Source organism: Esox lucius, chromosome 17, assembly GCF_011004845.1.
Source record: "Esox lucius isolate fEsoLuc1 chromosome 17, fEsoLuc1.pri, whole genome shotgun sequence".
Classification (NCBI taxonomy): Eukaryota; Metazoa; Chordata; class Actinopteri; order Esociformes; family Esocidae; genus Esox; species Esox lucius.
In genome coordinates, this window is record NC_047585.1 from 5,654,665 (window position 1) to 5,681,191 (window position 26,527).

The following is a 26,527-nucleotide window of genomic DNA, read 5'->3' on the forward strand; positions in this document are numbered from 1 at the left end:
TTTCTTTATTCAATTTTAATCCATTTGTTGGCATCTGTAGTAATATTCACAATTACAAAAACCAACTCCCATAGATAAAGAACAAAAAGGTTTATTAAGGGCACTTTTTGTGGTCTGGTGAAAACCAATAATTCATAGCAAGGACAGGAGTTGACAACCAAATAGTAGAAAACACATCAAAATCTCAAGCGCCAAGTTGACATTTTAGTCACTGATAGTTAGGTACCCCTTTCAACATGTTGGAGCCCTGGGGACTGGCACCTATATAGTGTACTCCATTTGAACAGGGCCAATAGCACTGCAGTCTATTGCGTGGAATGCAATCTATGAACCAATTAACTCCCTCCCCTGTAATCCTCCACAGGGACTGACAACCCATCCAAGTACTGAATCTATCAATTGATACAAGTATTTGGACTATCAAGACACGTGTTACACATTGTCTTTAATATTCTGAGGTACAACACATGAAACTGATACCTTTCTGGTTATTCAAGAACACACATCTTCCACAACATGCAGCCTTGTAAAACTCCAGCTATATGGGCTTTACCGAAAATGCCCTGGTTTTTCAGAAACACCAGCTCGATGGTTCCGAAGCCTTATGAAGTTAAATCCAGCTTTCTCTCTGGCTACCTTTTAAAACATTCAAAAAGGTAAATCCAAGGTGGCTAGAAGAAATTAACAAAAATGTGCTTGTATGAAATTTTCCACCTTCACTCCCCATAAATGGATCTGAAAACATGATAAGTTGCCAAATAAACTACCATTTTGAATAAAAAGATACTTCCCACCAAAATAAACTCAAAACGGGGTGACAGACTTCCAAATGTATCCATGCTATAGGATAGGGGAAACCTTTCTGCAAGTAGCCTACAAAACAAATTGACATCTTGACCAATCAATCCCTTATCAGTTTCCGGAAGGAAAAGGATTTCAATAAGTTTTACAAAATCAGAAACAATGAAATAAACAGGAAATCCAGAAATCCCCCAAACCAGATTTCAGGCAAACCTGGAGATTTTAAGTTACTGAACTTATGAAGCCTTATGCAAAAACCCATGTTATAACATGTCCACCCAAGCCATGCTTGTTACTTGCTGACTGTCTGCAACTGTTTTAGAACTCAGTGATGTATAGTTCCATTCCAAAATCCCAGAGTTCTTTTACAAACATATAATGGACTTTGGTTTGAGCTTACATTTATTTTTTGCAGTATTTGGAAATTAAGACTTAAAAAAAATATATGTAAGTTGTTAAAGTAGCCAGGAGGAATTTGATTTCCAAATACATCTGAAAAAGAGCTAGAATATGAAGCAAGTTGACAAAATACCACAGAAAAAAGGTTCATATGTACTGGTAAGAACTGGACTATATTACATACATAGGCCGTTCTATAGACAGAATACTTTTGACATTGAGTTGACAAACAAAATCTACATTTATATAAAAGTTGATAACAATAGAAGTTTAAGATTGATTGTGTATGAGAAAGTCATCCACACAAAAGGCAATCTCTTGTGACCATAAAGTTCAGTTGATCCTTCCTATGGTATGAATTTACGTAGCTTTACACATTTTTTGAAAAAAATATATACATACAAAAACATTATCAAAAAAATATTTTTTGCTATGATAAATGTATCAAAGCATGATGGCTTGAATGTGTACCTATATAATTAATCATATAAAAGGCAAAAAAACCAAAAATATCTCATGAGGATTTCAGAACTATATTCAAAATGGCACCCTAAAATCAATGTAGTCCACTACTTTAGGGAACAGGCTGCCAGTGTCCTCCCCCCTGATAATTAGTGCTCCTGGGTATGGGTTGTATTCCACAAGTCGCACCACTCCAAAGACAGAAAGAAGAGCTGACATGATTTTCAACAGAAGATCATATCTGTTCTAAACTGTACATTCCTAGCGGAGCATTCTGGAACATTACGTCCTTTGGAACAGACCTTAGAGATCATTAGGGACCTGAAACGGAGACCCTTCCTGCAGCCGATGAGAATAAACAGATGTCAGACAGGGTAGGATCAGATCAAAGGTGGCCTGACCCACAGTTACCCGGCTGGTGCAGTAGACCAAAGAAGGAAGCCCTGGTACACCTGGTGAATACTGTTACTATAGCATACTACATCCAGACTGAGTTGAGAGACAGGGTTGAAAGAGAGAGTGATAGAGATGTATGGAAATAGAAAACAGGGGAGGCAGGTCTCTGGACTGTGAGTAGTAATAGTAGTAGTGTGATATCTACCTCCTGTACAAAGAGGCAGCGTTTAGACAAGGCAGCCCAATTTCTTTTGGACAAATTAGATTTGCACTGAAGTGTTGGTCAAACAACCAACTGGTCCAAGGGGGGAAAATATAAATCGGGCTACCCAATAAACACATCCAAACAGACTAGAAGAGACGGATTTGTATTGCATCAGAAGGCCCCTTTTACCCTCAGACCTAAACCAGCTACAGAGCAGGGCCTTCGTCATTCCGAGTTAGGACAATTTATGATAGCGGGACCATGAAAGCCCACTGACGCGTAGACATTCTAGAACGTTCACCGCTCCACACACTCCACCCCCTACTGCCTTGGCTCCAAGTCCCTGGGAAAACACCAGAGTTTTAGTATCTAAATAAAAGGGACGGGGTCTCCTTGCTGCTGCCTCTCAAAAATAGTATCTTACTGAGCTCGGTGGCCCCTGTTTGCATGGACTTTCTGAGTATAATCCAGACATAGCCCTTCTTAGCCCTTAGAAAAGATCTGAGTCAGTGTCCACTGTCTGCTGTTCTGAACCCTGACATTCAATCAGCCACCCAGTACTTAATATCCGTTACTGTTGAGGTTGATGGAGTGCAGGTCGGCCACTTGCATCACATTGATCCCGCTGCTAGCTAATCTGGCAATGCCCTCAGCTGACAGCGTCTCCATGGTGATGAGGGCGTGTGGTTCGTTGACCCCCGCCCCGCCCTCGGTGGCCCCATCTCCTGTCTGAGGGGTGGAGTTGTCAGAGGCAGGGGCAGAGCCACCAGTGGCTTTCTTGTTGAGGTGGGTCTTGATGTGTTTTGACAGGTGGTCGCTGCGCATGAAGCGTTTAGGGCACTCTGTACACGAGAACTTCTTTTCCCCTGCAAGTAATGAGGAAACAGGTTAGACACTACACGCTTCTGTGACTGTAATCACCTCTGCTCACACTTTGATCAACGACCAGGTTTGAGTCTACCCTTCAGCATGATGGCAGATACATATAAATATGCCATTTCATTAAAGACATGGTCGCTGACAGCCAAGTCACAGACCATCCTTTAATAATTTTCTGGTTATTAATCAGAAATTAAAACATCATACATCATTTGCACAGAGGTTTTAGTCACACTGTCTGATAAATGACTAATGTCAATAGTCAAAAACAGGGCCTTGGGAGTATTTCTTAAAACCTAACTCTAACGTATACATCATGCATCTTGGACCTAGACCTGTTTGGTCAGTAAATTAGCAAAGGAAATCTCTTGACTCTAGCCAGGGGTGACAGAGACGACCATATCTACAAGCTGAACACTGGAAATTGATTGTTAATGTATCGTATGAGCCCGTCTTACCAGTGTGTGTCCTCTTGTGGCGCTGCAGTTCGTCTGAACGCGTGAACCTCTTGCCGCAGAAGGACCAGCTGCAGACAAAGGGTCGTTCTCCGGTGTGCCAACGGAGGTGCGCTCGCAGGTGAGACGTCTTACCGTACACCTTCCCACAACCTGCGATGTGGCAGATGTGCTGCTTTTTCTTATTGGGATCTCTGAGGGGGAAGGAAAAGACAGATCCAGAGTAATTTGCTGTTGGCCGATTGAGTCCCACACCACTTGTGCCATTTTAGAAAACAATGCTTAACTTACAAAAAAATAAAATCACTTGATTATAAAACGTTCCACATTTAGCAACAACAAAAGGGATAGGTTTCCAAAGACCCAGGAGAATAACAGTCATTCCTAAATACATCATAGCATCGCCCCTCCTGGGCTCCAGGCGCCCACCAAATGGTTGTATAGTGTGACCTTTTTCCTTGGCTTTTTGACTTACATTTCTTATTGGTAGACTTACTCTCCCCTTCTCCTAATGAAGCAGTAACTACAGCAAGTGCATTCTGATGGCGTGTGAAACAGGCTGAGGTAGTTAGTTGTTTCCAGTAGAATTCAAAATTTCTAAATGAGGAAGCAGAGCTCGTAATGAAATTCCACATAATATCACCAATAAAGATATGCCATATTCAAATCAGTTATACAAAAAAAAATCCCTCTTGATCCAACATTCTATACCCAGCGTGCGCCAAGTCTACTGGCATTACAGTGTTATAAAATCATGTTATAGTTGCCTCGTCCCATCACAAAGTGACTCAGATCTCACCCTGAAGTAATGTTAGAGTATAAAGACAGATTATAAAGTAGGAGAAACCTATTTTAGTGATGTGTAGTTTGTGAACAACTGGTTTTCAGAAATGCTCTATTTGCGAAATGTGCTTATCACTTTCAAAGCTGTGGCAACATACTTCATTATATAAATCGGGATGAAGCTGCAACTAAAAATTGTTTTAAACATTAACAAATACTCTGTATGCCTAGCCTTTACAAATCTACTGCACATTTTAAAGAATGTTTATGAGTCTAAATACCAAACTTCCTATTCTAAATATGATGCTTTAGTGTAGTCATAAATCATACTTTCAGTTAATAATTTGCAGTTAGTGGGTTCTGCATGCTCTGGCCTTTACTGGTTCATATGAATTAAATATGTTCACTGAAACTCAAAGATCTGTCAGTAAAAAAATTTTTTTTAACTTACCACCAGTCCTTATTGGCCACGTTGAAATATACACAAGGCATTTACAAAAATGTAAGGCTATAATAGGTAAATCCAAGCTTGCTCAATTAAGTCTAGCCATGACTTTCATTCTTAACAAAAAACACAGACACGCATCCTAATGTAAACAGCTTAATCACAGCTGTGAAGGATAGCAGCCTAAACATAACATCTAAGGCAGGGGTGTTTAACTTTTACCCCTACAAGGTCCAGAGCCTGCTGGTTTTCCCTTCATCCCTTCTTTTACCCACCTGGTGTCTCAGATCTATATAAATCCCAGATTAGAGGGTTGCATTTGAGTGGAATTGGCTTCGAGGTCCAGAGTTGAATACCCAATTTAATGAAATGACTGAATTAATCTTTGAATAAAGACAACAGTATGTCCATCTCCAGAGGTTTACTCAAGACACAGTATTAACAGACCAGACCGCAGAGATGCTTTACAATAGCATGTTGCATTTCATTCAACGGACCTAGTTATCTTGATAGTAATCAATCTAGAATGTGTTCTTTCTCAGGCATCAGCGGTTTAATTAATCAGAATTTAAACATCATACATGATTTGCCCAGCATTTATGTCACACGGGACAATGGATGAAAAATGAATGTCTGCTATAAAAGACTGAAATGTCAATGGTCAATAACTGGGCCTGGGGTTATTCCAAACCTAGTAACCTTATAGTAACCTTATAATTATCTAGGCAGAGCAAAAACCGAACCATTGACTGATGGAGCACCCATCTCTGCATTGTCTTGTTATGCCATCTACAGGTGCATCAAAAAATGTGAATACTGTGGAAAAGTGATTTTTTTCCTGTAATTGATTACAGTTTACAGTTCATGGAAATCAAAAATCCATTATCTCAAAATATTTGAATAATAATGTTGCTATGTCGACCTAAGATGAGCTCTGATCAGCAAATTAACACGGAGCCTTCAATCTCTGTCTGGTTCAGTACACACAAGCACAATCATGGGGAAGACTGCAGACCTGACAGATGACCAGAAGACACTCATTGACTCCCTCCACAAGGAGGGGAAGCCACAGAACGTCATTGCTGAAAGGACTGGCTGTTCACAGAGTGCTGTATCAAAGATTATTCACGAAAAGTTGACTGGAAAGGAAAAGACGCACAAGCAACAGGGATGACTGCAGCCTTGAGAGGACTGTCAAGCAAAGCCGATTCAAGAACTTGGGGGAGCTTCACAAGGAGTGGACTGAGGCTGGAGTCAGTGCATCAAGAACCACCACGCACACAAGTGTCCCTATTGTTAAAGCCACTCCTGAACCAGAGACAACGTCAGAAGAGTCTTACCTGGGCGAGGCAGAAAAACAACTGAACAGTTGCTCAGTGGTCCAAAGTCCTCTCTTCAGATGAAAGTACATTTTGCATTTCATTTGGAAATCAGAAGTTGGAAGGACACAGAATCCAAGTTGCTTGATGTCCCGTGTGAAGTTTCCAGAGTTAGTGATGATTTGGTATGCCATGTCCAGAGTCAATGTAGACATCTACCAGGACATTTTAGAGCAATTCATGCTTCCATCTACAGACAAGCTTTATGGACATGGTGATTTCCTTTTCCAGCAGGACTTGCCACCTGCCCACCTTGCCAAAACAAATGGTATCACTGTGCTTGATTGGCCAACCAACTCGCCTGACCTGAACCCCATAGAGAATGTATGGGGTATTGGAAAGAGGAAAATGAGACACAGCAGACCCAACAACACAGACCAGGAATTCCATGACACTTTAGCAGTGCCACAGGCTGATTGCCTCTATGCCACGCCACTTTGATGCAGTAATTTGTGCAAAAGGAGCCCGACCACTTTTTGATTTGAATTATGTGAAAATAAAATACAAATTTTCAGAGATGCACCTATATAATGTGTCTCCCCTGGTCCTAGTTAGAGATGCACCTGTATAGTGTCTCCCCCCTGGTCCTAGTTAGAGATGCACCTGTATAGTGTCTCCCCCCTGGTCCTAGTTAGAGGTGCACCTGTATAGTGTCTCCCCCCTGGTCCTAGTTAGAGATGCACCTGTATAGTGTCTCCCCCCTGGTCCTAGTTAGAGGTGCACCTGTATAGTGTCTCCCCCCTGGTCCTAGTTAGAGATGCACCTGTATAGTGTCTCCCCCCTGGTCCTAGTTAGAGATGCACCTGTATAGTGTCTCCCCCCTGGTCCTAGTTAGAGATGCACCTGTATAGTGTCTCCCCCCTGGTCCTAGTTAGAGATGCACCTGTATAGTGTCTCCCCCCTGGTCCTAGTTAGAGATGCATCTCATGCGGTGGACCAGACATACCGAGCCTCGCCATCCTTGCAGAAGGGACAGGTGCAGGCTTCCCTGCGTGTCCTTCGGTTCTGGGGCTGAGGGGAGGTGTCGCCCTCGTCCATGGCGGTGCTGTCATCTAGACTGTCCCCGCCGGTCTGCATACTCTGGTCTCCTGGGAAGCATGTTGGAGGAGATCACATTAAGCAAGTGATTTGTAGACATTGCAAATGTCACCAGTTCATACTTAAGTATTGAAACAGACAAAATAAATGGTCTCAATTATGTTATTGAACTTTCAGAATCTGTAGACAAGTCTGTATTTGTAAGTAAAATGTAAGCATATTTAGAAAATAACTTTTCATTGGATATTACATTGGGTCGACAGTAAACGTTTACTAAAGTGTTCACTACTGACCTCCCCAAAAATTAAAGAGCAAGAATACTGTTGCAAAAAGTATTTATTGTGGCGGTACAATAATACTGTGGGGGTGCTTTGCTGCCTCTGGTGTTGGGGACCTTCAGTGATATGTACCCCACAGAAACTCTTAGGCCACAAAGAGTACAGTAATTGCCCCAGCATGAAGTGGTGGCTGGAACGTGCATGATGGTTTCATTCTCAACAGTTATAATTGCTTGAATAATTGTCTGAGAAGTTTTCTAGACAGAGAACATGTCTGGTTAAGACGTGGCAGCTAGCATTCAAACCTGGGTATTTTCTCTCATGAGTAGCCATTTGGAATGACTGTATGGGTAGCCTACTCTGAATGGGCATTGACAGCTAATCAGGTTGTTTTGTAATGACTTTCACCTGGCCAGTCTATATTTTAGACATGAAACACTTATCACATTACAGCTGTTTTGATCAGCATATTTCAAAGATCAACCGGTCTATTCCTCATCCACCTATTTGTCAACAAGTGTTTCTGAATAAGAGCATCTCCTAAATTACTTCAATAAAATGATATCATAGGCCATTCATATCGAATATCCAAAACAATGTGACACGTACATTTTGCTGATGGGCTACAGTCAGAACACTTTGTTGCAACAATAACAACATAGAAAAACAACTTCTAAAATGCTGAACACGTGGCCAATGTTTGCAGTGCCATTATTGTCAACTCCATTGGAAATTGTAGGAAACCTGCTTTAACATTACAAACATTTTATTAGCTCCTTGAAGAACATTAAGATAGAGGGATATTTTGACATTTGTAAATTATTTCAGGTGATGGGCTGACATTAATCACCACTCTCCTGGCGACACCCAGCATTAAGCCCTTTTGTGATCCAGAAAATACCCTGAACTTGAATGCATGCTAGACATAAAATAATTTTAAAAAACAATGTCTAGGTGTTTTTGTTACAATATTCAACTTAGTGTCCAAACACTGTCACTTTATACAGAGAAAGCTAGTTTCAAAGAACTATGGTTTTTACAATAGCATTGCCTTTACCATGAAATGTTTTAGGTATGTAACATCTAACACACTGAACCAAGTAATCCAGGCATTAGTTCTGTCACACCTTGAGTACTGTCCAGTCATTTGGTCATCCGCAGGTAAGAAAGATCTGAAAAAACTCGCTCAAGACAAAGCAGCTAGGTTGGCTCTCCATTGTTCAATGCGCAGAAATGTTTTAGACCAAGTCATGTACATCAGAAGCAAACATAACCATCTAACCAGACAGGCTAGTCTAGGATCTCTCTTACTACCTACACCTAGGACAAATCTCAAATCAAATGTAATTTACAGAATCCAATTCTCGATGGCACTCTATGTCTATATCTTCATTATTTCAAGAAAATAATAAATGATTTACTGCAATTAAATGACTGAACAAAGTGAATGACTCATCTTTCTTGTTGATCTTGTTTTTATCTTTGAGTTCTCTCTCTCTCTTTCTCTTTCATTTCTAAGTAATGTGTTGCACGAATACAAACCCGATTCCAAAAAAGTAGGGACACTACAAATTGTGAGTAAAAAAGGAATGGAATAATTTACAAATCTCATACAATTATATTTAATTCACAATAGAATATAGATAACATATTGAATGTTGAAAGTGAGACATTTTGTAATGTCATGCCAAATATTGGCTCATTTTGGATTTCATGAGAGCTACACATTCCAAAAAAGTTGGGACAGGTAGCAATAAGAGGCCGGAAAAGTTAGATGTACAGATAAGGAACAGCTGGAGGACCAATTTTCAACTTATTATGTCAATTGGCAACATGATTGGGTATAAAAAGAGCCTCTCAGAGTGGCAGTGTCTCTCAGAAGTCAAGATTGGCAGAGGATCACCAATTCCCCCAATGCTGCGGCGAAAAATAGTGGAACAATATCAGAAAGGAAAATTGCAAAGAGTTTGAAGTTATCATCATCATCTACAGTGCATAATATCATCCAAAGATTCAGAGAATCTGGAACAATCTCTGTGCGTAAGGGTCAAGGCCAGAAAACCATACTGGATGCCCGTGATCTTCGGGCCCTCAGGCGGCACTGCATCACATACAGGAATGATACTATAATGGAAATCGCAGCATGGGCTCAGGAATACTTCCAGAAAACATTGTCGGTGAACACAATCCACCGTGCCATTTGCCGTTGCCGGCTAAAACTCTATAGGTCAAAAAAGAAGCCGTATCTAAACAGGATCCAGAAGTGCAGGCGTTTTCTCTGGGCCAAGGATCATTTAAAATGGACTGTGCCAAAGTGTTCTGTGGTCAGATTAATCAAAATTTGAAGTTCATTTTGGAAAACTGGGACGCCATGTCATCCGGACTAAAGAGGACAAGGACAACCCAAGTTGTTATCAGCGCTCAGTTCAGAAGCCTGCATCTCTGATGGTATGGGGTTGCATGAGTGCGTGTGGTATGGGCAGCGTACACATCTGGAAAGGCACCATCAATGCTGACAGTTATATCCAAGTTCTAATACAACATATGCTCCCATCCAGACGTCGTCTCTTTCAGGGAAGACCTTGCATGTTCCAAAATGACAATGCCAGACCACATAAGGCATCATTTACAATGTCGTGGCTGCATAGAAGAAGGATCCGGGTACTGAAATGGCCAGCCGTCCAGATCTTTCACCCATAGAAAACATTTGGTGCATCATAAAGAGGAAGGTGCGACAAAGAAGACCTAAGACAGTTGAGCAACTAGAAGCCTGTATTAGACAAGAATGGGACAACATTCCTATTCATAAACTTGAGCAACTTGTCTCCTCAGTCCCCAGACGTTTGCAGTCTGTTTTAAAAAGAAGAGGGGATGCCACACAGTGGTAAACATGGCCTTGTCCCAACTTTTTTGAGATGTGATGCCATGAAATTTAAAATCAACTTATGTTTCCCTTGAAGTGATACATTTTCTCAGTTTAAACATTTGATATGTCATCTATGTTGTATTCTGAATAAAATATTGAAATTTGAAACTTCCACATCATTGCATTCTGTTTTTATTTACAGTTGTACAGTGTCCCAACTTTTTTGGAATCGGGTTTATATATAGAATTGCCAAAAAGTTTGTTGAACATTAAATTGTATGTTAAACTTCTCTGTGTCAGAGCCGAGGAAGACTAGCAACATATTCCTGTACTAGTTTGTCAGTATGGTGGATTAAAATAGATAAGCAGGATGCAGTAACCAACAAAGAATCATTAGTTAGAAACCTGAATTAAGGTGGGGGTAAACAGCTAGATTTTTCTGAGAATGTACCAGAATTCAGAACACTACAGGCAGATAAATACTGGTTGGCAGAGGCAAAGTTAAGACACACCCATTTAAAAAAATAAAAAAATAAATTGATCCTGGGAGAATGCTTTGTGACTTGATAAGACCTATGAATGGTGGGTGAGGTCAAGTTACACCCCACCGCTGGTCTCCTTTTCCCCTACTGACACCCTGAATCAACCCCTTAACCTACTGAACCTTATGGCTATATTTGGAAGCTAAGCAAATGTTTTAACTTCACAATTTTGATTTGGAGATGACTAAACATTACATTTCCATCTATATATATTTAAATATTCTGAAATAGTGGTTTATAGCCACCCTCAACCACCAAATTTAAAGATATAGTAGTTTCTGAAAATATTCACAACCTTTTGCATTTTCCACATTTTGTTGTGGTGCTTTACAGGGCATGTCAGAGCAAGAACCAGAATATGAAGTCAAACAAACTCTCCGTAGACATCCAAGAATTGTGTCATGGCATAGATCTGGGGAAGGTTATAAAGAAATTGTTCAAGCAATGAAAGTTCTCAGGAACAAAGTGGGCTCAATCATTGTGGGCTCAAAGCATTTCTGCAGTACTCCATCAATCAGGCCTTCATTACAGTGTGGTAAGACAGAAATCTGAAGAAAGGATCAACAGAGGAAAATGCAGAGGTCCTTGAAGAAAACCTAATCCAGAGAGAAGGACCTTTGACTGTGTCCAGTCAAACAGTAAAAGGTCTCAGTTTGATTTCCCAGTTTAAATAAATATTTAATAAAACCCAAAAATAGATGGTAGATGAATACACGAGACTTGAAGCAGTGATTGCTTGTACAAAGTAATGACTAAAATGTCAGAATACTAAGATGTTTCCATTCTTCAATAAATTGGCACATATGTCAAAATAAATGTTTTTGCTTTGTCGGTGTTGTGCGTTTGTCAAACACCAATGTAATCCATCATAAATTCAGTCAATAACACAACAAAACATGAAGTAAAGGGGTTGGAATACTTTTCCGTAGCGGCGATAGGCCGCTGTATCTACACCACCACGTTAAAGCTAATGCATACTGTGTCTGAGGTGCAAGAGCAGATCCATTTAGCTACAACAAAAGATAAAGTTAGAAGGTGGCTAGGCCTAACAACGAATGAGGAGTTCAAGCAAAAGTAGCTCAGGTGGTCACATTACAGCTTTTTATATAGTCCTAGTGTTATAGGGGCTTAGACTCTGGTCAAAAATGTTGCAATATACCACTTTGTATTTTTTTTTTTTTTTTTTACTAGGAATACTATTGTTCTTTAAGATCAAGAAACCAGGCAAGCCTAGTTCAGCCGGCCCGCAACAGAAAGTGTTGCCATCTCGAGATTCAAAACCAGGCCCACGTTAAAGGCTGTGTCGTTAACCACTACACCACGGAGCTGCACTTTTGCCAGATGTCAGTCTAGCCTCTTGTCTCTATACAATCCTCCTTTGCCATTGGCCATTTTAATAGTTAATTGGCCATTCATGAAATGAAATTGATAGTTAAACTGACTAACTTCTCTTACAAAGTTTACCTCCACCACAAAAAAAAATTTCATTGCAAAACAACATACTTTGACATTTATACAATAACTATCAATAAAGGCGACAATAACTAACTTTTTCATCAAGTGAAAAGATGAGAATCGTGGAATCTACCAGAAATAATAAATGTTGTTGCTCTCAATAGATTTGAACTTAGATCTTTCATATGAGAGACACTGTCATTAACCACTACGCCACGGCATTACAAGTTTCAGCAGTCGCTAGACTCCATTGAGGATTGTGTTAAATAGGCTTACTAGTATCTACTAACTACCTAGGATTAATCATAAGAATCGAGCAATTGCTAGCAAGACTGAACATGAATTATTCTATGCCAGAAACAGTCGCAATATAACCAGTTTCAGTTGAGGATTACTATAACATAACTACTCTATGTTAGCCTGAAAATGTGTTTGTCTATCCTGCCCCAAAACACATGCACGGATGCGTACTTCGAAAATCCACCAGAAACAGTGGCAATATAACCGTAAACTGTTTTATTTCAGGCTAACCATAATGTAGATACAAATGGTTTTAGCCAGAAAAGTTCTCATCTATACAGAATAAATTATAATGTGTACTACACATCGCCTGCGAGGAGATACGAACTCGGGACATATAGTTCAAAAGTCTGCTTCCCTCACAACTACGTTATTTAACAAGGGGTAGTCAGTCAGTCACAGACATTCGCTCTTCTTAGCCGGCTCTGCTTACATTTGTATTTAAGGGTGTAATTCCCTGGTACATTTTTTGTGTGGCTGTTGATTTACCTCCCAAAAAGGCTGGTTAACCAAAAAGTAGTCAAAGTTTTGGTTTTCCATTCTTATCTACAGAACTTTAATGATTATAAACATATCCTACTATTCATTGAACAGATTTATCAATCAACCCCTGCAAGTAAAATCAACACCTAACAATTATTTAAAGTAGAAACACATAATAGGGCGGTAAGGCAAGATAATGACCTAATTCTTGCAACAACAAAAAATCTATGATTAAGACATATTGCGATAATAGCTCAAGCTCAATTTGTTCTGATACATTCCCACTTCAAAGTTTTTTGAGGCAGAGAAAAAGTGGTCAGGCAATATCATTTGGGTCAGGAATTCAATATCACTGCATGTCACATCATTTAAAGGGGAGTAGCGATGTAGCGACATATCTAAGCGTTCATATATTGCTTCGAGTAATTGTTGTCTACTCTGTTACACAAAATTGGGAAGAAAATTCAATTGATTGTGGCACATAACATACTAATGAGATAAAACTTGAGTTTTAAAATTTAACTATTCAAACATCTCCAAAATGGCTTGTGCTGATTCAGTAATTTTGTGTTTTTGCTGTTGACAGAACATTTGTTTTGCACATAGATAATTACTTGGCAAAGTTCTGACATTTTTTGTGGGGGGAGAGCAATGTAACCATCTGACCATGCACTTGCTTTACTTGGACACATGAGTTAGAGCTGCGTAAAGAGACAGTGCAACAATAACTTAGAAGTAGACAGCTGGATAGAGTAATTTAGCTTGTTTAGTTTGGTATCTATCAAGATATTTTCCTGAACTGTAGTTGGATAAAAAAAAAAAGTAAAAAACATGTATTAATATATCCTTGGTCAGAAAATCACAAATGACTGCAGTTTCTGGTCATTTTTTACAACCTACTTCTAGAACTGATGTTTGTTAGTTTACATTTCTAAGTGTAATTATAGCTACGGATGGACCAACAACCAACCAACCAACCAACCAATACTGATATTTTGTCATTTCCATACCTGTTTACCCTTGCATGAATTAAATAAAAATGTTGCTTCTGATAATGCTTGTAATTTCAACAAAAGCTAAATGAATCATACAAAAGTAATCTGTCCATTTATTTTAATAACAATATCGGTTTAAAGGTAATTGTAAAATAGTACCTTCCCTATTCATATGAATGTGTGTTTTTTGAAGGAGTAGGTGGGTGGAGCCAACTATCACTGACCACAACAGAGAGTGCTAAGTCAACTCACCCTAACAGTCTACTCCTGAGATATTTGCACGTGCACTCACCCTATTCAGTCACTGCCACGTAAATAAAAACTAGACAAACCAGTATAGTATTCATAGTTCCCAACAACACAAGGTGTCAACTGACTTGAAGCTGTGGCAGATTGGCTGAGTGTTGCAAATCCCCAAAATGGCACTGGATTACCCACATAAGGACTTTCCTAACAAAACCAAGAATATTTCCTGAATAAATTGCTAAAATGTGTTGTATTTTTCCATGTACAGACACATCTGTTGTTTTTCAAACTAGAACGCATGGGTAGTGACTGCTTTCAAAACAAAGCCCATCCAAAATTGCTTGAAAATGAAATACAAAAATATAAGGCATCTTTCAGTTTCTTAAGACATCCTGCACACACATTTCCTTCACAGTGCACTATTTGAGCTGCGCCCCAGTGCTGAACAAGAACCAACCAGAGTCTGGAGACTGAATCTCTGTGTACCTGCTGCATTGGCTATGGTGATGGGGACGCCTTGTAGCTGGTGCATTTGGATGCCTGAGTTTTGCAGCGTGTTGAGGTTGATGGTTTGCAGACCTGGGAGCTGGACACCTGCCTGTGCCTGGCCCAGCTGAGAGAGTCCCTGCATGGGGGCCAGGGTGATCTGGGTCCCTGCCGGGCTCTGCAACTGAAGGGTCTGCCAGCTCACCTGGATGGGAGGGAAGTGAGTGGTCGGCTCATAAGGTCAGACAATTAGGTCAGTTCATCAACAAAGTCAATGCTATCCAAAACAGACTTCTGGGATTTAGCGCACTACGCCCACCAGTACTAGTACCAATAAACAGATGCCGGCCTACTTTTTCCAGGCTTCCCCGTTATGACCTTACAATAAACCTAGTCAGTGCTTGGAACTCTGGCCTGGATCGGTACTCCCGACTCACCTGTCCGTTAGGCCCTACGGTCCTCAGAAGGATGGGTGAGGTGTTGGGGATGGTCTGAATTTGCAGGTTCTGCAGGGCGTCCTGAGTGAGCGTTGGGGCTGCGAACACCTGCCCTCCCGCTGATATGGTCTGCAGGGAGGTGCCGCCTTGGATCAACTGCTGGGGCTGAATGAGGATCTGCTGCGGCTGCTGGTCACGATTGTCCGGTTGGATGGGGACTCCGCCGACTGAGTTCTGGAAGCCATTGGTACTCTGGGTCTGCTGTGCCATACTGCCATAGGAAGTGGCTGTCTGAGTGGTGGTGGTGGTGGAGTTGGTGTAGTATCCTCCGGAGGTCGACACGATCTGTTGAAGTTGCTGGTTGGTGCTGTTGTCCCCCCCGCTCCCATCACCGCTGGCTGCGCTCACTGGGAGCAGGGTGATATTGCCGTTCAGCAGCCCCGGCACGCTGGCCAACTGGAACTGGCCCTGGCTGTTCTGCAGGACACTGTTTCCCAGGCCCAGATTCTGTAGTGGGATGGCTTGCTGCAACAGCCCGGCGGGCATGGTTAAAATGTTCCCCCCGCCTGTGGTTCTGACCAGCTGCTGCCCACCGTTCGGTGAAGACACCAGCTGGAACTGTCCAGCGCTGTTGGGGTCCTGCTGCACCCCTGCCTGGGTGAATTGTAGCTGCTGTCCGTCCACTGTCTGGAACTGAGGGATGACCTGGTACTGGATGTTAGGCATGGACACAACCTGGCCCCCGGACATAGTGAGGACCTGCTGGCCTTGGAGGGAAGGAGCTGAAGACAGCACGTACTGCTGCTGTCCCTGGTGCCCGCTGGAGACCGTGGTCAAAACCTGCTGTTGCCCTCTGTTCTTCCCCAAGTCCCCAGTGGTCATGACCATCCCGGTGGAGTCAGTGGTGATGGTGTTGGAACCGGAGGAACTCCCCAAACTGACCGGGATGATCTGCCAGCTCCCATTCGCTGCCTGGGTCAGCTGGGCTTGAGTTAGGTCTAGCTGCTGGTGTTGTTGTTCAGAGCCGGAGTCGCTATCACCAGGAGTGTCGATTCTACTACAGGTCGCTGCCAACAATGCCAGTGGAGATGGCTGCTGAGAGTCCTGCAAGAAAAATTGGTCTGCTGAGTGCTGACCCTGTGAGCTAAAAATGTAAATCCACCAGTAAAGGTTCAATGAAAGCATAAAATGACAAGTCAGTGACTCATTAACAACAACATTGTTTTCACATTTGCGGTGCTTTTAACAGCAATGCGGTACAATGATTGGGGAAACACTACACAGCATTCCAGCATCTGTGCTGCAGCAGGCAGAGTGAGCAGAGCGATAAAGAATTGGGGAACGCCAGTGGCAAATGGGTGGGATCACATTTTTTTTAAGAGCAACGGCGGGCTATTCTTCCCCTCCCCCAACCCACCCACCTCCCTCCCACACTTTTATCTTGCCCTATAAACTAGCTCACTCTGCCGAAGCCACCCCCTCAGAGGCCAGCCAAAATGGGCTGTGCGAGCCGCTGTTAAAGTAGGGGGCTGACGGGAACTCCCCGTGTGGGCTAATCCACCTCTACGACTGCCTATATCCCCACCCCGGTGACATGTGCTCGGCAGAAACCAACAACACTGATCAAAATCCATTCCCTCTGACGTTCCCACAGTTTAGTTAAGCATTAGATCCATAGCTAGCAAAGAATGTCTCATCATGCGTGATCATTTCCTAAACATACATGCCTGGAGGAAGGAGTCATTTCGATACCCAACATAACATCAGTGGTACAGGTAGCTTGATACATTTAATACACGTCATCTGGAAAAGTGTCCTTTACTGGCAAACATATCTAGTTAACGTACTTGGTGTCCGGAATTTGTATTCCGCTTTTGAAGGAAGCCTCCGCCACTCTCCACCATCGCGGCCATTTCATCTTGCTGTTGGTCTGTAAAATGTAACGTTACAACTGGATTAGCTGCTAACTAGCTAATGGCTGTCAAAGAAACTTGTTAGCTAACACATTACCACTGACATGGCAATAATAACGTTACAATTAAATTATACAGAAACACTGACAATATCACGGACGGTCTATCTAGCTATGCCAGTTATATAAATAGTACATGAACGGTCACAAACCTTATAGTAGTTGGTTAACAAAAAGTAACGTCAGCTAGCTAATGTTAGCAAGACCAGTTAGCTAGAGCTAAGTAAGCTAGATAGCTAGCTACGTTAGTTTGGCCAAGATTGGATCACGTTAAATGGGGATCAAATGCTAAATAGCTGGGCAGTTTGTGACCTGCTAACTTCTTACGTTCCTACATCTGTACCATAACCATTGGCTACTATTAGTTACCTTCGTAGACTTTTAGAAACTACTCTACTTTTGAAGAAAAAAGTTAACCTACCACTCATAATTTCGAGACGGGAGGAGTTACTCGGGCTTCTTTTGGGTTGACATCAACTTTTTGCTCATTAACCGAACTTGATGGCTCTTCTGCGAAGGAGTCAGAAGGAAAAAATATGATCCAATCAGATGTCGAATTGTGTTGTTTGGGACCAATAGAAATGCAGATTTGTTTTATAAGTTGACTGCATCGCAGGTCTCGTCTACGTCTGAGGAGTGTGAGCTTGATATAGTAATTGAGCCACAACGGACTGAACATTTACACTTAAAAAACGAATTATCTTTCTCCCACAGTCCCCCAACAAGCTCGCCGTGCAACTTGAATCAAGCGCAATCCATATATGAGTGACACTGACTGCAGTCCAATAAGAATGCTAGCGGTTGTAAAATGGATGTGCTAACCAATGGGGACTTGGCCATGGGCAGTTATTTGGGTGGGGTAAACTGATGGTAGGTTGTACCTTTTAGTCTGATTGATGTTACGTTGACAAAAGTGTTTTTGGCGGAAAAGGCGCCATTGAAAAACATGGCCTAAATTTTTTTCTGACGAAACCCAGAACATAAATGGCTAATACTAACAACGAAACATAATAATGTTCTTATTTGGCCCTACCTAAATAAAACAAAAATGAATCATTTTACAACCTAATCCAGTGGAAGGCGAATTAGAAATACATTCAGCAACAGATGGGGCTGAACTTTTCCGCTGGCCACTCCCTGGTAATAAAGTAATGTGAGCTGGGGAAAACGCAAAGTGTAGGCTGGGTGGAGAAACCGAATATAGGGAGTTCGATTACGCCGAGTCGTGGTACATCGGACGATGACTGGACGTGAACGGTCAAAAGAGGTGTGCCATTCTCAAATTAAACAGTAATCTGCTCCACTCGGTCATGTTGTCTTTCTCCTAAAACATGCTTGAATTCTTTTTTATTTAAATAATTTTGCATGTAAAAAACGGAATCCTAGTCATTACACGTGTGTACCCTTTTTCTGTTTTTAGCCGACTTTGCTTCCACCCAGGCCAGAACGAGGAACTGTCTCATGCCTGGGAGACAAGCGGGCTCCAAAATAAATGCCATCACTTTTTACTCGGTGCAACTTCCTCTTACCAACCTTGGCCAAATAATCGAATCCCCTATAACGCACGGAGGGATCGGGTTTGGTGGCTTTGGGAGGAGAATTTTCGTGGGTAGGAGGGTTTTATTGCGTCAGGGGTGTCAAGAGCACATGTGGCCGGGGTAAACAGTGCAGTCCCCTTAAGGGTGGAGTTGTCTGGGCAGCCACACACTCTTGGCCCTCCCAGGGGAAGTGGAAAATGCTCCTCCCTCCAGTCCATTTCTTCCCGGGCCTTCCCGAAATTCTCTTAGAGTATTGCTATCCAAGCAGATAGCCGCGGTTTGAATATGCCCTTTTATGTGCTTGCATAGGATACGGAATGAATAATTAGGTTAATTGTTTATAAAGAACGTATTCTTTATAATAACAATGATTGTGCCACCACCAACCTCCAAGTTTTGCATAACACTACCACTGACCAGTTAAGTTCAAATAATTGATGGTATGAATAGGTTAACTATTATGTAGCCAAAACTGGTCTGCATTGAATGCTCTGCCAATAACAGAGTTGGGCCGTCTGTCCCTATAGCCTCGTTTCCACCAGCCTTGAACATGCCTCCTTTATCCTCTTTTCCTGACCTTTTATGTTAACATTTCTGAGGTCGGATATAAATCAAATCACAATGCGTCTTTTAACTTACACACGTCTAAAGATGGACCCAACATCAGGACAAAAGACGCATATGCAGGGGCGTTTTGTGATCTGATTCAAATTAATCTTTCTATCATTGTTAATCACATAATGAATACCCAGATCAAGCGTATTCCGAATGTGTACAAGATCTACTGAGCTCTTCATTTAGACCTACATGTATCATAATGTCCGCTATTAATTAGGCAAATGTAGGGACTCGGAGGATGTGTCGCAATGTTTCCCACGCTCGTGCATTTCAGTTTAAGCCACTTCCCTTTCTACCTTCCTTGTATTTGCGCGTAAAAGAGACAGTGAAGAGAGATGCGTTGCGTTGATAAAGGTCTCAGTATTTTTGGTAAATCGACATATTTAAAACAAAAGATGGCATGGACGAAGTATTCACAACTATTCTGAAAAAGGTACTGTCAACCAAAAGTGGAATTTGTGGTCCGTTGGCTAAGGTAGGAATGAAGATTTGCTTGTCTCTTATAGTCCCTGAATTGGAATAGCCGACTAAACCTTTTTGGCACCCGAATCGGCATGCTTTTGCTTTTATAACAATATTTTATTTTCAAAAATCCATTGTTTTGCTTGAGGAAGTAGTTCAATAAATTAGATCAAAAATTACATGACGAATTTTCATTCAAATGTTTCTATATGGACACCTGTTATACAATAGTATAGACAATTATCTAAAAACTATATTTTCCCTCGATGGAACTTATAATTTAACTATTATGTAGGTTAAGATTTTAAGCGCATGGTCAACGTTAACACGCTTTTGTGTTTTGTTTGAGAATTGTTAACTGTTTCATGATTATAATATCTACTTGTGGATTGAATGTGTTCCGTCAATTATTCTAAAGGTTTTCTGTCACTTATTTTTGAAACATGGGCTGTTCGTTCCAATTATGTAATTATGAACTATTCTAATCACTCTGCCTATAAGATTAGACATTTGAGAATTTGGTAATGCTTGGAATGCCCATTTGGCTCCCGTAGCTGTAGCCTACTGAAACTATCAGCAGGGGTGGGAATTCCATCCGGCCCGCGGTAGGTAGCCTAATAAAATGGGGGTAAAAAAATAACTCACCAGCCCACTCTTATACATCTCAATAAGGATTGAAGTTATTTAGACATTATAATGGACCTACTATATACATCTTTCATTACTGCCCTTTTCTGGCTCACAAATTGTTTATGATTAACAAATGACCATTTCATCATCTTGATGTGGCCCCCAAGCCAACATTTTTGCCCTCCCCTGATTTAGATGGTCCTGGCTTGAAAACATCAAGTATAACATGTGTATACAGTATACTCCACTACTGATTATATGATAGTTATGCCATGATTTGGGTTGTTAAGCTGCTGAGTAAGCAATTAAACGTGAAAAACATTGTCCCAAGGCATCACCCTGGTTTGATGGACAGCCCCTCTTCAACAACCAGGCGTCAGGCCTGGGTCCAGAACAGACGACAGTGGCTTACCCTTGAAGAGCAAGAGCTACAGGAACCAGTGAAATATATCCAACCCTCTACCCTGCAACATCCAGAACATACCCATCCTTCTGCCCCACAGGGACCCACAGGAACCCATCTGTCTGGCCCACAGCAGTCTGTATCAGAGGATGATGTCTTCTCAGAAGGTAATTTCCTATTTTAGTAACTTGAGAAATCTTTTCCATTTGAGTGTCATCGACACAGAACATAAAAAAACTACAACGGACGGGAGTGGTTAAATCCCCCTTACAACAACAAGACTGCCTGGTATGATGTATTTATAACTCCTAATATGTGAGTGGTGGGCCAGTGCATCATGCATCACGCAGCCTGGGGACCAAACACAGAAAAAAAGGAGTGCAACAAGTGTAAATATTGTCTGTGTGCTGAACACTCAACCAGGCTGTGCTCTGTCTGCTGTTTCCACAGGATGCTCTGCAGGAAAGATTAAGAGCTGGCTGCTGGGCTGCGGGTGAGTGAGCATGTTGTGCATGGTTTGAATTTAAAATGAAAGATTCACAAGGAAGCAGGATGACGTAGCAGTCAACTGGCACATACTAAAATACAACACAAAAGAGGTCAAGGGAAACCGTCAGTGGTTTGGTTAAATGTTATAAGCGTGAACGGGCATGTTTTTTGTTTTGCATATTCAATGTCTTTCAGCTATTGTCAACTTTCAGGCCATTGTTTGGATGTTTATTCAACATGATTTTGATTGTGATGCTTGTACCTCAATATATTTTCACTTTTCAGCTACATTACAGCCCAAAATTACTTTCATTACCACTTTGATTTTTATATGCTATCCATGCTACATGCTCATAAATAAAGCATGACAGATTTGATGAATACCCTATTTGTTAGATCAGAGTTTTTGACTGTGTGTCAAGGACAAGGATCTTCTTGATACCGGTCAATGGCTGAATATATACAAATTAATAAACTGTGGTTTGAATCCTGAATGCTGATTAGCCATGGTATTATAAGGTATCTCCTGGGTTTGTGATATATTGCGGATATACCACGGCTAAGCGCTGTGTCCAGGCGCACCTTGATGTGTTGGGCCTAAGAACAGCTCTTGGTATATTGGCATTATACCACACCCCATCATGTCTTATTGTTTACATATATATCACGACTAACTTGGCTTTCACTGTATTGGAACTGTGACTTAATAAGCTAAATATTGTTAGACTTGTTCCAGGGCATAGATTCTGAAGAAGCTAATGTCAAGATAAAACATATGCTGGTGCATTCTTAAAACGTCTGTGGTTGAAGTGACTTGATAATCTGACGGTAAATCACTTGTTAACGCGGGAGCACGTCTTCTGTAGGAAGTGGCCAGACTTTGAAATGCTGCAGCTCCACTTTACAAAGCATCAACATGATCTTATATGATAATATTAGACATACAGCTCTGGAAACAATGAAGAGACCACTGCACCTTTTTCTTTCCTTTCCAAAAAAGTTGAAAAGGAACGTTTTAAGGGAGAAACAGAAGTGTTCAATTTCAACCCTTCTGTTCCTCACTCAAAACCTTCCTTTTCGACTTTTTTTTTTTCCGGGTAATGTCTTCATTTATAAGTTGTTGCTTGACTGTGTTTGAGAATGTGTATTTATTTGTTTACTAGGCTGGAGAGGGGCTCAGAGAACTCTAGTCATAGTCTGACCTTTGGTAAGTCTGACTAATAAATCCATGGTCACTGAAATGTACTATCAGCATTGAGAAAGGGTTTAATGTCATGCTAGTCAGAACAGAATGCTGATTATAGATGTGTTTTGCCTCTCCTGTCCTCTTCTCTCAGAGTCTCTGCTGAAAGCCAGTAGTTATGAAGATGACCTGAGTCTGGGTGCCGAAGGTAAGCATGAAATAAATGGAACAGAAACACATTGGCATGCAAACACACACACACACACATGTGCATAGAACACATGCAGCATACACAAAATATTTCATAACACAGAGTTCAGGTGGGCTTCACTCCTCAGCAAGCAAAATGTAGGAGTGGGTGGCAAGTACTTGCCATGGAAAACTACCAAAAAGGCCTAGTATGAGGCAAGAAGGAGTTGTAGCACTCAACAAAAATGTCAGGAATCAATCTCTGTGATGATCTTTTAATCCATAATAGTGTATGTATAAACAAAAGTGACTGACGGTTCGATGCCCAGCTGGGGTCTTCCTCAGAGTAATATAGCCATTACATATGGACTGCTATATGTGCACCTACAGCTTATCACTGGACTACCCTCAGCTACAAGATCCTGCAAAACTGTAATGAAAGTTCAAATTGCAGTTGAAATTTTAAGCTCATCCAATGTAAGCTACATTTATTACAAACTCTTTTTGGATGTTATATTGCCTGTCCCAGTTATATTTTTCACACTGTAGACAAGAGAATGCGATAATACCTCAAAACACTTCAATTTGGTATACACTGAATCTGGAAATGTAATATGTAAAACTCACACTTGGGACAGCATGGGAAAACGACATGAAATATGATTGTGGAAAATGTGTACTACGCTGTAATGGCTTGAATTAATGTATTTATTACATTTTGAGGATACACTGCATAAGTAAAGTCAGCACTCAGAAATATATACCTGAAGGAAAACAAGGACCATGGTTTCATTTAGAAATGGTTATTTTTGGATGCTTTTGTTGACCTTTGTGTGTAATTTCCCATAATCAAAGCAGGACATATCTTTTTAGGGAAATTAGGAATGCATCATCAATCAGGATTTGGGAAGGTTTTTTTCCATCTTTGTTTGTGCTCCTGCCTTTGTACATTAAAGACTCCCTCTTAGTTTTATTTATTTCCATTTCAACTAATTCTCTGTGATCAGATATGTTTAAAGGACATAGGCCTTCTCTAATAATGTAGTCCATTACGTGTTTGACCAGTGAATACTTACATTTCTTTCTCAATTTTCCACTGGAATTGAGAGGGCAAGCCTGTTCATGTTGGTGACAGCCTACAGTAATTAGTTACACTGCATTAAAACAATAGGTTCATTGTAGTATCAAACCTTAAGCTATCCCTTCTTCCTTGAGCGACTGACATCCTGGTGCATGTGATTTAGCTGCTGACAGACTGACATGCTCCCTAAGATTAGCCTGATATACAAAACAAATATGGGAGCGTGTCTGCAGAGCTGTCACTCACAACATAAAAGGACAAATGCCACAGAATAATTATAGCCAAACGGTCTTGTTGGAGAATAAACACACATAAGCATGAATGCAAAAACACACACCCTCAAACATATTTTATTTTACCATCCTATTCAGAATCCTAAACCAAAACCAAACCTAAAGTTAACCCCAGAAGGCCAGCTTTCCCTTGTTTTACTATCCTTTTATCCTGGCGGTCCCCACAAGTATAGCAAAACACACACTGTTCTTATGTGAACTAAAACACAACTTTTATATTTTACAGCTACAGCATTAAATATCGAAGGAATCTCAGAGCTGGGGTAAGACACAGAATATCAATGAAGAATGTGTAGATTCATTGGATAAATGCAGTTGAAACTTCCTTTCCAGAGGAAGATTTAGATTAGTCATGTTTGAAGTGACAAGTTGACCTTTTCCTCCCTTCTCCCACGGCTGTGTTTACTGACTGTTGTAGAAGCAGCGAACCGCTTCTACCACCACCCAAACACACTGGGGTCACCACCAGGTCAGTTGGAACCCACTGGCTACCCTAAATAGATCTGTAAAAATTTGACATAAGGCAAGCTGTACTTGTGTTCTAGAGCAGGAGTAGGTAATCTTGTCCTAGGAGGGCTATAGGGTTGTACTCTGGTTTTGTTTATTTGTTCATTGTTCATTCTTCTTTTGCCAAAGGCAATTGGCTTTCATTTCTGTCCTTTTGTTGTTGGTCTCATGTCTTTGTTTTAGCAGCACACCCCGTCAAAGGCGGACTCCTCCCCTACTTGACCTGGGTCACAGCATGACCTCTAGTGCACTCTCCTACAGCACCAGTAAGGCATCAAGGTGAGTGGGAACCAGCCATCACATTCTAAATGACGTTTTAGTCATTTATCAGGCATTCATATCCAGGGCAGTTAGGGTTAAAATTAATATTATTGTATCCCATCTCTCCCCCTGACAGTGTGTCCCATCTCTCCCCCTGACAGTGTATTCCATCTCTCCTCCTGACAGTGTGTTCCATCTTTCCCCCTGACAGTGTGTTCCATCTCTCCTCCTGACAGTGTGTTCCATCTCTCCTCCTGACAGTGTGTTCCATCTCTCCTCCTGACAGTGTGTTCCATCTCTCCTCCTGACAGTGTGTCCCATCTCTCCTCCTGACAGTGTGTCCCATCTCTCCTCCTGACAGTGTATCCCATCTCTTCTCCTGACAGGGTATCCCATCTCTCCCACTGACAGTGTGTTCCATCTCTCCCACTGACAGTGTATCCCATCTCTTCTCCTGACAGTGTATCCCATCTCTCCTCCTGACAGTGTGTTCCATCTCTCCCACTGACAGTGTGTCCCATCTCTCCTCCTGACAGTGTTCCATCTCTCCCACTGACAGTGTATCCCATCTCTCCTCTTGACAGTGTGTCTCATCTCTCCTCCTGACAGTGTGTCCCCTCTCTCCTCCTGACAGTGTGTTCCATCTCTTCTCCTGACAGTGTATCCCATCTCCCCTCCTGACAGTGTGTTCCATCTCTCCTCCTGACAGTGTTTTCCATCTCTCCTCCTGACAGTGGGTCCCATCTCTCCTCCTGACAGTGTATCCCATCTTTCCTCCTGACAGTGTGTTCCATCTCTCCTCCTGACAGTGGGTCCCATCTCTCCTCCTGACAGTGTATCCCATCTCTCCTCCTGACAGTGTATCCCATCTCTCCTCCTGACAGTGTATCCCATCTCTTCTCCTGACAGTGTATCCCATCTCTCCTCCTGACAGTGTTCCATCTCTCCCACTGACAGTGTGTTCCATCTCTCCCACTGACAGTGTATCCCATCTCTTCTCCTGACAGTGTATCCCATCTCTCCTCCTGACAGTGTGTTCCATCTCTCCCACTGACAGTGTGTCCCATCTCTCCTCCTGACAGTGTTCCATCTCTCCCACTGACAGTGTATCCCATCTCTCCTCTTGACAGTGTGTCTCATCTCTCCTCCTGACAGTGTATCCCATCTCTCCTCCTGACATTGTGTTCCATCTCTCCTCCTGACAGTGTATCCCATCTCTCCTCCTGACAGTGTATCCCATCTCTCCTCTTGACAGTGTGTCTGAGGTACTGCAGCTGTGTGCTGAGGATGCAGAGGAGACGCTGTGCCAGTTGGGCTTCGGCTTAGACGAGCCTGCGGTCACTGCCCGCATCCCCACCCGCTTCCTCAACTTCCCCTCTCAGCTGAATGGAATCAACTTCCGCCTCTTCCTCCAGTCTCAACTGAACCGCCTTCGACAGGAGGACCCAGGACTCTCTCTGGCCAGTAAGACACCCACCCACACGCACACACGCAAACACTCATTCACACTCTCCTTCTAACCATTATTTCTGGATTATTTTAAAGGCTTTAACAGCAAATTCAAGACAATA

The 26,527-nt window shown here is 41.7% G+C and overlaps 2 protein-coding genes across 10 annotated transcripts in view; one reads left to right on the forward strand and one right to left on the reverse strand.

The window, feature by feature from the left end:
- sp1 (sp1 transcription factor) lies at positions 1 to 18,064 on the reverse strand. Of its 3 annotated transcripts, none has more exons than XM_010905840.4 (7): positions 17,724 to 18,064; positions 17,178 to 17,260; positions 15,331 to 16,434; positions 14,894 to 15,098; positions 7,151 to 7,292; positions 3,601 to 3,791; positions 1 to 3,129 (listed from the first exon to the last, which is right to left on the reverse strand). In XM_010905840.4, the coding sequence occupies exons 1-7, from the start codon at positions 17,728 to 17,730 to the stop codon at positions 2,825 to 2,827; spliced, it is 2,037 nt and encodes a 678-aa protein (XP_010904142.3). In that variant the 5' UTR covers positions 17,731 to 18,064; the 3' UTR covers positions 1 to 2,824. The 3 variants fall into 3 exon arrangements, with proteins under 3 accessions (XP_010904142.3, XP_010904141.3, XP_019900683.3); XM_010905839.4 differs by having other exon boundaries at positions 15,331 to 16,467; XM_020045124.3 differs by lacking the exon at positions 17,724 to 18,064 and adding an exon at positions 17,455 to 17,655 and having other exon boundaries at positions 15,331 to 16,467.
- tespa1 (thymocyte expressed, positive selection associated 1) overlaps positions 16,933 to 26,527 on the forward strand; it is a 21,167-nt gene continuing 11,572 nt past the window's right edge. Inside the window, exons 1-9 of one of the 7 annotated variants that reach the window (XM_010905835.4) lie at positions 16,933 to 17,105; positions 20,882 to 21,120; positions 21,404 to 21,446; positions 22,606 to 22,649; positions 22,780 to 22,833; positions 24,415 to 24,451; positions 24,607 to 24,657; positions 24,879 to 24,974; positions 26,212 to 26,420. In XM_010905835.4, coding sequence (XP_010904137.2) covers positions 20,898 to 21,120; positions 21,404 to 21,446; positions 22,606 to 22,649; positions 22,780 to 22,833; positions 24,415 to 24,451; positions 24,607 to 24,657; positions 24,879 to 24,974; positions 26,212 to 26,420 — 757 coding nt within the window. In that variant the 5' untranslated portion in view covers positions 16,933 to 17,105; positions 20,882 to 20,897. Of the gene's footprint in view, positions 17,106 to 18,425; positions 18,570 to 19,653; positions 19,934 to 20,881; positions 21,121 to 21,403; positions 21,447 to 22,605; positions 22,650 to 22,779; positions 22,834 to 24,414; positions 24,452 to 24,606; positions 24,658 to 24,878; positions 24,975 to 26,211; positions 26,421 to 26,527 lie in introns of those variants that run through there. The other 6 variants (XM_010905837.3, XM_020045121.2, XM_020045123.3 and 3 more) reach the window with 6 other exon arrangements.